Source organism: Conger conger, chromosome 7 (assembly GCF_963514075.1).
Source record: "Conger conger chromosome 7, fConCon1.1, whole genome shotgun sequence".
Classification (NCBI taxonomy): Eukaryota; Metazoa; Chordata; class Actinopteri; order Anguilliformes; family Congridae; genus Conger; species Conger conger.
This window is the reverse complement of record NC_083766.1, coordinates 1335204-1348550: the sequence shown is the minus strand read 5'-3', so window position 1 is coordinate 1348550 and position 13347 is coordinate 1335204. Positions and strand designations below refer to the sequence as shown.

Genomic DNA, 13347 nt, shown 5'->3' with positions numbered 1-13347 from the left:
ACACTTTGCATAAACTGCAGTCCCAGCTGCTTCCATGTACAATGGATGCCCCTGGGTTATCATCATGTATGTTATGTTTGTGTGTGTGTGTGTGTGTGTGTGTGTGTGTGTGTGTGTGAGTGTGTGTGTGTGAGTGTGAGTGTGAGTGTGTGTGTGTGTGTGTGTGCGTGTGTGTGTGTGTGTGCGTGTGTGTGTGTGTGTGCGTGTGAGTGTGTGTGTGTGTGTGTGCATTACATTACATTACATTATTGGCATTTGGCAGACGCTCTTATCCAGAGCGACGTACAACAAAGTGCATACCCATAACCAGGGATAAGTTCGCTGAAAGACCCTAGAGGTAAGTACAATTTCAACTGCAAGTGTGTACACTCAGTGAGCATGTTGTTGACACCAGCTTGTTAATACAAATATTTAATCAGCCAATCACGCGGCAGCAACTAAATGCATAAAAGCATGCAGACATCGCCAAGAGGTTCAGTTGTTTCTCAGACCAAATGTGGGAATGGGGAAGAAATGTGATCGAACTGACTTTGACCGTGGAATGATTTCTGGTGCCAGACTCTTTGCAGAGAAAGGTGCGAAAACCACAAAACATCCAGTGAGCAGCAGTATGCATTAAAGTGCTCAAGGACTGTACATATCTGAGCGTGTGTGTGTACGTGTGTGTTTTATCTCTTGGGGAAGTGTTAATGATGGACAGATGAAGGGGGAGTGGAGGGGGGCTTGTGAGGGCCACACTGATCCTATGTTTTCAGCACCCGTTGGTCTTATAGAACGTTCCTGTGCCCCTGGGTTCTGTCGTCTGAAAACTGTCCCAATTTCTTCCCCTTGGCCTGTGGTGCTCTCATGGCAAACCACAAAAATGTCAATCAACCGGAGCGGCAAGAAAGAACAGTCGGCTCTTCAGCCTCTTTGAACGCAAACCTTACCTGACCTCAGGAGCCCTCCAGAGCCAAAGCCAGCTTCCTCATGTCATCCTCGTGATTATTTTCAGAGTTGATGTGAACATCACTCCTTCAGTGTAAACATGCGTACGGTCATACCCCCAGGGGCCTATATGCTCATATACGTGTTTTGAGGTCACCTGCTGTATCACTGAAATGGTATCACTCTTCAGCTGTTCTGGTGCTGCAAGATTGTATTTCGTTTGAAAAAAATATACTGCTGAGAAATGTTCCTACATGTTCCTACGAAAGGAAGAAGGCTGTCTGTCTCCTCTGTGCTCCGGCATAAATTACATTACATTCCATTACTGTCATTTAGCAGACGCTCTTATCCAGAGCGACGTACAGCAAAGTGCATACCCATAACCAGGGACAAGTGCGCTGAAAGACCTGAGAGGGAAGTACAGTTTCAAGTGCTAAGAATACAAGGAAAGACAAGGACTTGGGCCTTGTATATTTATCTGACGTCGGATTATATATTTAAAACCATTTTTATACAACACAACGTGAAAGAATGATATACACTTAAATTGCATAAATAGCTCTGCAAGTGCAAGATGTGCCCACTTCATTTACTTGTCCATCAATCTGTTGGACATTGAACTATGTTTTTTTTTTTTTTAAGATATTTTTTAGGCCTTTTTCAGCTTTATTGGACAGTATATAGAGACAGGAAGAATGGGGGCGAGAGAGAGGGAAAGACATGCGACAAATTGTCAGATGGTGGGATTGGAACCGCCAACGTCGCGGCTCACAATGAGCATGCGGTCAGTGCTCTGCAGGCTGCGCCACTGACATTGTACTATGTTAACAAAATAACAAAATAACAAAACTACCCTAATTATGCTGGATAGAGGAGCCCAGGAGCCATGCAGAGAGGTGGGTTTGAGTCAGATGATGGCTGACGTCTCTGAAACTAAACCTGCAGACACAGCACCCCCTCCAGGACTGGAGTTAAACCTGCAGACACTGCGGCCCTCCAGGACTGGAGTTAAACCTGCAGACACTGCGGCTCTCCAGGACTGGAGTTAAACCTGCAGACACTGCGGCCCTCCAGGACTGGAGTTAAACCTGCAGACACTGCGGCCCTCCAGGACTGGAGTTAAACCTGCAGACACTGCGGCCCTCCAGGACTGGAGTTAAACCTGCAGACACAGCGCCCCTTCCAGGGCTGGAGTTAAACCTGCAGACACTGCGGCCCTCCAGGACTGGAGTTAAACCTGCAGACACTGCGGCCCTCCAGGACTGGAGTTAAACCTGCAGACACTGCGGCCCTCCAGGACTTAAACCTGGTAAGGTAAGGTGAGGTAAGAACGTCCCCAAATTTCTTTTTGGTACCTTGCCTGTCGCTGTTGGTGTGTGGGTGTGTGTGAGGGTGCATGTGTATGAGTTTGTGTGTGTGTGTGTGTGTGTGTGTGTGTGTGTGTGTGTGTGTGAATTGGTGAATGAGAGTCATTAAGGGCTATATAAATGCGATCCATTTACCGATTACATTTATAGTTGAAGAAGCTCCTGAAATGCAGGACTTCAGGACCAGTCTCATTGTCAGGCGTGCCTGCGCGTGACACGTTCGGTGATTCAGCCTATCAGAGCGCACGTTGTTGATGGATGAGCTCAGCAGTGAACCTGCCCGAGTGGAGAAATGTGAAAATGTGATTTCAGCAGTCTCCACGAAACGCCAAGCAAGCCCAGAACCAGATTATCATATTATCAGATTATCATATTCCTACTGAAATCACAGACCCAGACTCAACCAAGGCCAAATATAACCAAAAAATATAATTATAATGTTGCTTAACTCTCACCTGCCAATCAAATTAGATTTGACTGGCAATTTCACCGACTGCTTCACAGAATTAATTTTCTGGAAACAACGGCAGTTAAGTTAATAAATAATAATAAACTGAAAGGAACAGCAGGTTACAGCAGTCACAGGTGTAAGGAAAATCTCCCTAAAAACCCCCCCAGAAACACACACACATACACACACTCACACACACACACACACACATACACACACTCACACACACACACACGCACACACACTCACACACACACACACACTCACTCACACACACACACTCACACACACTCACACACACACACACACACACTCACACACACACACACAGACACACATTCATACACACACACACACACACACACGCTCTCTCACACACTCATACACAAAACATTCTGCACTGTGTTTAATTCTGAAAAGAACCCTTTGTGTTTAGTTATTCCAGCACTGGAGTCACAGGTTTGAATCCAAAGTGTGGCACAGCCACATCCACAGGTACGGTGCCCCACCTCAGTATCTGAGTATAACAGCGAACAGAATCCAGGCAAATACATAATGTGAATAATATTAATGATTGATGCATCTCTAAAGATGCGAGTTCTGATCTGAAATTATGCTTAAAACGTGTGGTGTACGAAATATAGAAGAGATAAGACTCATAACAGTAGCAAAACAATGTATGTAAAGATATGACATTCAGAAATAACAGTAAATACACAGGCCTACCTCTGTATTCTGTGTAACGTGGTTTTGAACAGGGTCACTTCTCCCAAATTCAGACTTACTGCTGCTCTCAAAAACCTTATATTTTAACTTGAATTTGTTGAAGAAGAGCACAATCTAACATGATTTAGCACAATCTGACATTAATATTTGGCTGAACCATTTAAGTAAGACAGATTTATTCATGTTCGGTGATTTGTACTTTTCAAGACGGAAATAATAAAGAGATAAGTGTGTGTGGGGGGAGGGGGGGTGCGTGCGTGTCAGTGTATGATGCTCACATAAAATATGTTTATTACACCAGTGCATTACACAGGAAATTACTGTTAGTTTTAATTAGTGATGTTTTACATTCTCCCCAAAACAGATGAAGTTCAGACATATTATTTAACTAAACACGTTAACTGCATCATAATCCCCATCTTCATATTTTCTTTTTGGCCTTTATAGAAAAAGCAAAACTCTTAAACACCGTCGCCTGCAATCTGAAGACATTCTTCGTGGACGCAGGTGAGGCACACCTTACCAACAGGTGATTGGATTAGAGGTTCCTCCCCTGCTCTGATTGGCCAATATGCTTGTCAGTCATTATTCTAAGTAATGTTTTCCATACTTGAGCGCAGGTAAGGAGACCTGACGGGCAGAGGGAGGGATCTAGAGATGCAGTATATCTGGATTTGACAAAACCATCGCCTAGACGATAGAAAAACGTATGTTTTTCAGCATTTAACGCATTATTTAATTACATTTAAATGAGCTGCTCTTTTGTGAGGAAAGGTATGGCAAGCATAGGACTGGCCGTTAACGTCGCACACTCGGAAGAAAAGACTGTTTTTACACAACTAAAGCCGGTGAGGTTGCCCGGGGGGGACGGCGCAGAGGAGTCTGTGTTTGAGGAAGTCAAACCTCCAGCGAGAATTCCAGCGAACCCGCTGGAGATGTCCCAGGTACGGCCGGGGCTCCATCTTACTTTCTGTCTTCTCTCGCTTCGTTCAGTTTTCAGTGTTGGTATAACTGAGAGAACGAGTGCAATAAACTGCACGACATGAAACATATCGATATGTTAATATATGTATCGATTTATTTGAAGGATCACTCGTATTGTAAAAACCGAATCGCCTTTTGCACGTTGAAGAGATGACCTAAAAGAGAGAATATGGATTAATATTTTAGCCAGGGCAAAATTAATGAAGCCATTCTGTAACATTGGCCTACTGATGTTATGCCAAGTCCGATAAAACGAAGATTTGGTGAAATTAAAAATAAGAGTTTATTGTTCGCCGGCATTGCTGATGTACAGCGCATCGTTGCCTCAGTTAACATCTTGCGCAAAGAGACTTGTTGCAACAAGTTTTCACTAAAGTTTGGATTGGAAAACTCCTGATTTCCCGGGTACAGCTTAGACAGATGATCTGCATTAAATGTTGCAGCCAAAGTGCTGCTTAAAATCAGTTGTTACTGGCATGTTCCTTGTGGTTGTATGTTGGTGATAATAGTTCATAAAAATGATTCCTGCCTCATACAGTGAACTTCAGTTGCCTCAACTTTGGCACATTTAAAGCTACTGATAAGATTATTATTTATTTTTAATAATAATAATAATAATAATAATAATAATAATAATAATAATAATCTTCATCATAATCTTCATCATAATAATAATTTTACAATTCTACGTCTAAAATCGATCTATTTATTGCTTATTTAAATTCAGTTTACATACATTCCCTTTTTACAGAATAGGGTGCTGCTGATTTTGCTTACGAAGGAATAGCCTAATCTATAAATTGCATTTATATCGACCAATGTTAAAACACATTGAATATGCCCTCAACATATATAAACAGCATGAAATGTATTATAGTATTCTACCATTTCTTTTAGATCTTTAAGCAGAATTGTTTTACTAATCATGATAAATGTCATGAATCCTAGTTTCCTGTAAATAATCCAAATTAAAATGTGATGTTATCTCTTTATAATATAGGCCTAATATTTGTCATTTTAAAAATCCATTAATTTGTACACTGCCCGTGGAATACCGCGCGCTACTCACTGTATGAAGGCGGTGTATGTTGGGTTAAAGCCTACATGTCCTACTGTTAGTAAAATATACTTTATATATATATATATATATATATATATATATATATATATATATATATACTATTTTTTTAAAGTAACCGTGGGATAATAGTATCACACTATGGTTTAGAACATTGAAGAGGACACTGCGACCTAATTTAAAATAAACAAATAAATAAATAAATAAATACGTAGGCTACTAGAACGTTCCTTATCCAGACTAAAAAAATGCATTACGCATTGTGTGTAAACCGAATATTTAAAACAGGCCTAATAGAGCGTGCATAATTATTATTATTATTATTATTATTATTATTATTATTATTATTATTTGCATAATCTGGTACTGGCCAATAAACTGTTTATGGTGCATCCTGTGTTCATACTGTATTCAAATTGAGGCTGACCGATTTACCAAATCCCGCAGCAGATTATGGAAACTGTTTTAAAATATTCTTGCATAGCATTGTGCATGGGATTTATATAAAAGTGCAACACAATGTTGCAATTTATAATCAATGTTTGGGACTATGCCTGATAACCATACTGGCACATTGATAATTTACACTTTTGTAGGCTACGTATGGCCTGTAAGCATAGCCTAAGGTTAACATAAACATAACATAAAACATACGAAGCACCATAATGATTTGTAAGTTAGCCTTTACAACAACAACAACAACAACAACAACAACGACATTTTTCATCCATCTCACAAAACAGACGCAGTAGCGACCAGTGAAATCACGCACTGTCGGCCTATGCAGTGCGTGATTTCAGCGAAAGGAGCGATCAGCAGGCTGTGGATTTGTTTGCGTGCTACACGCATTTAAAAAGGGCGGAGGCCTACAGTTAACCAATTTGACAATACTGGGTATTGGCCCGAAGACAGGTGAGCTTTATGTCTGGGCTAGGTAATTATGAGCTGCCTTGACATCAGTATGCAGTCTGACTTGTTGCCACAGAGTACAAAACGTATTCAGTGGACCTGTGTGGATTCTTTGGGTGGGGGTTCGCTGCTTTGGTGGAAAGTGGCCGGGCGAGTCGCTGCCAGACGGTATCAAACCACATCGGGGATTTGGCGCATGTGCGCCTAGTTTGCGTATTAAGTCATGCTGATGGCACGGATAATATCGAATACTCATCCATTTCAGCGCAGGTCATAGCCGTTAAACTCCGCGGAATGCAGCTCATGCAGCCATTCCGCACGGGTCATGATCAGCCACACACTGTAATAATCATAGACTATAAATACATCGCAATGGAAGGGCCAGTCATGCGCTCCAAGACGCAGATGCGCATTATTCTCTCCCAAAAACCGATCGGCGAGGTCCGCCCCCAGGACGGGATTTGCGCAGTCGTAGATGTCCGGTCATTGGTTCTTAACCCTCCAATTATGTTAAGATTTTATGACCGCTTTTATGTTGTCACCTTCTCATTGTTTCCAAAATGACTTTTATCCATAAATATGAAAAATCTCATTTTAGAGGTACAGTAAGTGAACCTGTATGGTTCTGTAAGTGCCACCGGAATCATCCGCAAAGAAGATATAAATAAAAATGTATATGTTTGTATATTTTATTACCTTTTATACAGTTACATAAGAACCCTACACAACACATTTCAATGTGAAGTTGGTGCAGTATGTTTTTGCATGTTTAGCATGTAATCCCAACAAAGTAAAAAATTATAAAAATCATATTGTATCAATATGAAACAAGGCTCATTGATTTTTAAGAGATGTCAAATTGACCCCAAACTTAAAAGTAGATCCAAAATGTCTATCCACCAACATCTGCTGGTTTGCTCTTCATCAGAATAGACAATATGTTTTGTATTATAACAATTCCATTTTGTTCTGTTTGGGGAGGAGGTGATGATGTCATGATGCTAAAGCCACGTGAGAGATCATTCATGCTTGTGCTCTTCCCTCTGACATGGGAGGCGGTGGGGTGTATCACAAAGCAGGATTATTGAGTTAGCTGGATAACTGCACTGAGTAAAACCCACAAAGCAGGATTACTGAGTTAGCTGGATAACTGCACTGAGTAAAACCCACAAAGCAGGATTACTGAGTTAGCTGGATAACTGCACTGAGTAAAACCTGGAACTGATCTTTTTACTTCAGTTTCAGAGGGGTTCTGGGTTTTGTGCAGTGCAGTTATCCAGCTAACTCAGTAATCCTGCTTTGTGGGTTTTACTCAGTGCAGTTATCCAGCTAACTCAGTAATCCTGCTTTGTGGGTTTTATTCAGTGCAGTTATCCAGCTAACTCAGTAATCCTGCTTTGTGGGTTGTACTCAGTGCAGTTATCCAGCTAACTCAGTAATCCTGCTCTGTGGGGTTTACTCAGTGCAGTTATCCAGCTAATTTAGTAATCCTGCTTTGTGGGTTTTACTCAGTGCAGTTATCCAGCTAACTCAGTAATCCTGCTTTGTGGGTTTTACTCAGTGCAGTTATCCGGCTAACTCAGTAATCCTGCTTTGTGGGTTGTACTCAGTGCAGTTATCCAGCTAACTCAGTAATCCTGCTCTGTGGGTTTTACTCAGTGCAGTTATCCAGCTAACTCAGTAATCCTGCTTTGTGGGTTTTACTCAGTGCAGTTATCCAGCTAACTCAGTAATCCTGCTTTGTGGGTTTTATTCAGTGCAGTTATCCAGCTAACTCAGTAATCCTGCTTTGTGGGTTTTATTCAGTGCAGTTATCCAGCTAACTCAGTAATCCTGCTTTGTGGGTTGTACTCAGTGCAGTTATCCAGCTAACTCAGTAATCCTGCTCTGTGGGGTTTACTCAGTGCATTTATCCAGCTAATTTAGTAATCCTGCTTTGTGGGTTTTACTCAGTGCAGTTATCCAGCTAACTCAGTAATCCTGCTTTGTGGGTTTTACTCAGTGCAGTTATCCAGCTAACTCAGTAATCCTGCTTTGTGGGTTGTACTCAGTGCAGTTATCCAGCTAACTCAGTAATCCTGCTCTGTGGGTTTTACTCAGTGCAGTTATCCAGCTAACTCAGTAATCCTGCTTTGTGGGTTTTACTCAGTGCAGTTATCCAGCTAACTCAGTAATCCTGCTTTGTGGGTTTTACTCTGGGCAGTTATCCAGCTAACTCAGTAATCCTGCTCTGTGGGTTTTACTCAGTGCAGTTATCCAGCTAACTCAGTAATCCTGCTTTGTGGGTTTTACTCAGTGCAGTTATCCAGCTAACTCAGTAATCCTGCTTTGTGATACCATACCCCCATGCTATGGTAGCAAACAGAATACATTTTTATTATGTGTGGGAGTTGGAATATAAGTTTAGTTCATTAATCTTATTCTATGTTTGTTTTAATTGCAGCACATTTAGTCTTTGTGTGAGAAGCTAAAGAATGTGTGATTTGGCAGCATTGTGTGGGCTAGGCCTGTTTTATTTAAATCAGTTTGCAGATAGGGCCATTGTAGAGACAGGAAAATACTGTGTTTACCAGCTGACCTGGTGTGTGTGAGTGTGGTGTGTGTGTGTGTGTGTGTGTGTGAGAGAGAGAGAGAGAGAGAGAGAGGGAGAAGAGCATAAGTGTGTGTGTATGTTTGTGTGTATGTGTGTATGTTTGTGTGTGTATGTGTTTGTTTGTATGTTTGTGTGTGTGTGTATGTGTTTGTTTGTATGTTTGTGTGTGTGTATGTTTGTGTGTCTGTATGTGTATGTGTGTATGTGTTTGTGTGTCTGTATGTGTTTGTACGTGTTTGTGTGTCTGTATGTGTTTGTATGCGTTTGTGTATCTGTATGTGTTTGTGTGTGTGTTTGAGTGTGTGCGGGTGTGTATGTGTTTGTGTGTGTGTGTCTGTATGTGTGTTTGAGTGTGTGTGGGTGTGTTTTTGTTGTGTTTGTGTGTCTGTATGTGTTTGTGTGTATGTTTGTGTGTCTGTATGTGTTTGTGTGTATGTTTGTGTGTCTGTATGTGTTTGTGTGTATGTTTGTGTTTGTGTGTCTGTATGTGTGTTTGAGTGTGTGTAGGTGTATGTGTGTGTGTATGTGTATGTGTATGTGTTTGTGTGTGTGTGTCTGTATGCGTTTGAGTGTGTGTGTATGTGTGTGTGTGTGTTTGTGTTGTGTTTGTGTGTCTGTATGTGTTTGTGTGTATGTTTGTGTGTCTGTATGTGTTTGTGTGTCTGTATGTGTTTGTGTGTATGTTTGTGTGTCTGTTTGTGTTCATGTGTCTGTATGTGTGTTTGAGTGTGTGTAGGTGTATGTGTGTGTGTATGGGTATGTGTTTGTGTGTGTGTGTCTGTATGTGTGTTTGTGTGTGTGTGTCTGTATGTGTGTTTGAGTGTGTGTGTGTGTGTATGTGTGTGTGTGTTTGTGTGATCCCTCAACACTCCAGGTCAGTGTGTGGTGTTTTGTGAGAGGAATGGGAAAGCTGGATACTCTGGATGGCTGGCAGGTTTGTTGTTACTCTGTGAGCTCTGTGATTGTGTGAGCTCTGTGATTGTGTGAGCTCTGTGATTCTGTGAGCTCTGTGATTGTGTGAGCTCTGTGATTGTGTGAGCTCTGTGATTCTGTGAGCTCTGTGATTGTGTGAGCTCTGTGATTGTGTGAGCTCTGTGATTGTGTGAGCTCTGTGATTCTGTGAGCTCTGTGATTCTGTGAGCTCTGTGATTCTGTGAGCTCTGTGATTCTGGGAGCTCTGTGATTGTGTGAGCTCTGTGATTCTGTGAGCTCTGTGATTCTGTGAGCTCTGTGATTCTGTGAGCTCTGTGATTCTGGGAGCTCTGTGATTGTGTGCAGCCGTTGGTCAGTCCTCCTGGTTATTCCCTGGAGATAAGATGGAGTCTGTCCTCCTCCCAGCCCCGGCCCTGGAAGTCCAGAATGGCCTTTATCTTTTCCCAGAACTCATAAAATGTCCTCTCAGTCTCAAAGGTTCTGTTTTCCCTCTGCCTGTCCTGAGATGATTTGTGTTGTTATGGCTGCAGCCAACAGACATGCAGCCTATCATTCATCTTTTATGGAGCATCACGCTGAAATCTCCATCACTTAATGTTCACCGGGAGATAAAGGGCAATTAGCTCAGAGACGCAAGTCTTCCCTTTGACCACTGTGGGAGAAAAACACGGAATGGGAAATTGCTTGCCCTAAAAATGGGTGCATGCTGGGTGACTGACCTTAAAATCAGACAACGCCCCCCCCCTTCCTCCCCCACCCCCATCATTATTCCTCCCCAGCTCCTGTTCTGTTGTGAAATGTAAATAATTATTATATTATGTGAGTGGTTAGCGGAGTGCTAGCCGAAGCCATTGAGACGCTGTGTAATGTTAGCGTTAGCGCTGCTCTCCTGCCAAGGGTAATCTGGCCCTGCATTGCCTTACAGGCAGGCAGTAAATCTGCCCAATCATTAACAGACCTCATCGCGGGGCAGGGTTCAGGTGTGCCCAGTGGAGACAGGTAAACGGCGGGGCGGGGCGGGGCGGGGGAGGGGGGGGGGGAGCTGCCAACAGAGCTCTCCCGCCAACGAGAGTTCACCTGTCTCCGGCGACACAGAGTTCACCTGTCCCGTACAGGAGTCCCTCTGTGCCCTGAGCCCAGTCTCCGGCCATCCAGCGCCAGGCTCGTATTTCAGTGCCCCTGACTGGCCCCTGACTGGTCCCTGACTGATCCCTGACTGGCCCCTGACTGGCCCCTGACTGGCCCCTGGTGGCCCCTGACTGGCCCCTGACTGGCCCCTGACTGGCCCCTGACTGGCCCCGGAGGCTCCTCAGCAGATTAATATTCTGACGCGGCGCTTTCCTCGGGCAGTGCCGACAGACGACCCCAAGGTCACCCACCAAACGAGCCGCTCGTTCAGGAGGAAGAGAGCGCGCTAGTGCCAACCCCCCCCCCCCCCCACACACACACACACACACACACACACACACACACACACACACACCACCCACACCACCCACGTGACCTCAGCAGAAACCGAGAGCGTTCAGCGTTTGTATTTGGAAACACATTAGGGGGGTTGCTAGGAAGGCATTAAGAAAGGCACAATACGTCCACTGTTAGCTTAGCTGGGCACTTCAAACAGCCGAACGCCGACAGCCTGGGTTTGCTGGCTTTTCTTCTGCGCCCCCTTTTATTGTGCGGTCTATTGTGTGCAGCTGGACAGCGTTCGGGAGGACCGTGAGGCATTAACTCTTTGTGAGCGTTATGTAATGGACACTCGGTGCCTCTGCTTTGTTCCTGTAAAAGCACCGGTATCACCAGGTTTTCCCTGTCTTTTCTCAAAGCCCTGCTCCAATATTTACGTTAGGAAGAGAAGCGTTGGGAAAAAAAAGTGTGTCTTTCTCCCGATTGCTGGAGGAGTCTTAAGTTGGTCTCAAAGTGCTACTTTTGCGTTCACCTAAAACAGCATTTAATTCTGTCTGTGTGCCCCGCTGTCTGTGCAGAGTGTGTGTGTGATTCTGTCTGTAGGCCCCGCTGTCTGTGCAGAGTGTGTGTGTGATTCTGTCTGTAGGCCCCGCTGTCTGTGCAGAGTGTGTGTGTGATTCTGTCTGTGCAGAGTGTGTGTGTGATTCTGTCTGTACAGAGTGTGTGTGTGATTCTGTCTGTGCAGAGTGTGTGTGTGATTCTGTCTGTACAGAGTGTGTGTGTGATTCTGTCTGTGCAGAGTGTGTGTGTGATTCTGTCTGTGCAGAGTGTGTGTGTGATTCTGTCTGTGCAGAGTGTGTGTGTGATTCTGTCTGTGCAGAGTGTGTGTGTGATTCTGTCTGTGCAGAGTGTGTGTGTGATTCTGTCTGTGCAGAGTGTGTGTGTGATTCTGTCTGTACAGAGTGTGTGTGTGATTCTGTCTGTACAGAGTGTGTGTGTGATTCTGTCTGTGCAGAGTGTGTGTGTGATTCTGTCTGTACAGAGTGTGTGTGTGATTCTGTCTGTACAGAGTGTGTGTGTGATTCTGTCTGTACAGAGTGTGTGTGTGATTCTGTCTGTACAGAGTGTGTGTGTGATTCTGTCTGTGCAGAGTGTGTGTGTGATTCTGTCTGTGCAGAGTGTGTGTGTGATTCTGTCTGTGCAGAGTGTGTGTGTGATTCTGTCTGTGCAGAGTGTGTGTGTGATTCTGTTTTGGCCAGATCTTGGCATGCCCGGCAGGTTTACTGTTTGTCTTCTGTTTGATGTTAATCTGGGCGGGGCTCCAGACCTGGTACCATGCCCGTGACCCTGTTTAAAGCGGGTCAGTGTGGGGTCGGATTGAGGAGCATGACCATCTGCAGTATGGCAGGTCACTACACGGGGCTTGACTGGGACCTGGAAGGTTGGTGGTTCAAGCCCCAGTGTAGCCACGATAAAATTAGCCCCTAACCCCACATTGCTCCAGGGGGAATTGATCTAGCTATGACCAGCTTAAAATACCAGAACCTTTGGATTTGGATAAAAGCCTCAGCTAAATAACAAAAAATTATTAAATAAAAGAAGATTACACCAGAAGCATTTGTCCAAGGTGCGTTGAAGCAGTGCAGTTTTCTTCTTCTGGGGTTTTTCCATCTGTGACCCAGCTGCTGGTCGTCCCCGGAGCAGAGCCGGGTCAGGCAGACTGGTGTTGTTCAGAGTTCCATTGGGAATGCTGGGAATGGTGGAGGGGAGGATGTGGGAGTCCTCACCACAGTCCAGCTCTCCTCGGGAGCGTTAGGCGGGAAACCCGTCAGGCACAGCCCTGTTCAGCCTCATCTCCCGCCCCCTCCTTCCTCATCCTCACCCTCCTCTTCTTCACTGATCCTCTCCTTCATCATCCGACCCCACTCCCTCCGAGACCCAGCAAGAGAAACATCTTGCCCTGGACTTTTTT

At 44.1% G+C, this 13347-nt stretch overlaps 1 protein-coding gene across 1 annotated transcript in view; it reads left to right on the top strand.

Moving 5' to 3' along the window:
- Positions 1 to 4113: 4113 nt before the first annotated feature.
- Positions 4114 to 13347, top strand: part of klf5l (Kruppel like factor 5 like) — a 16010-nt gene continuing 6776 nt past the window's right edge. The window contains exon 1 of the mRNA XM_061250520.1: positions 4114 to 4415. Within this exon, the coding sequence (XP_061106504.1) occupies positions 4221 to 4415 (195 nt within the window). The 5' untranslated portion in view covers positions 4114 to 4220. The remainder of the gene's footprint in view (positions 4416 to 13347) is intronic.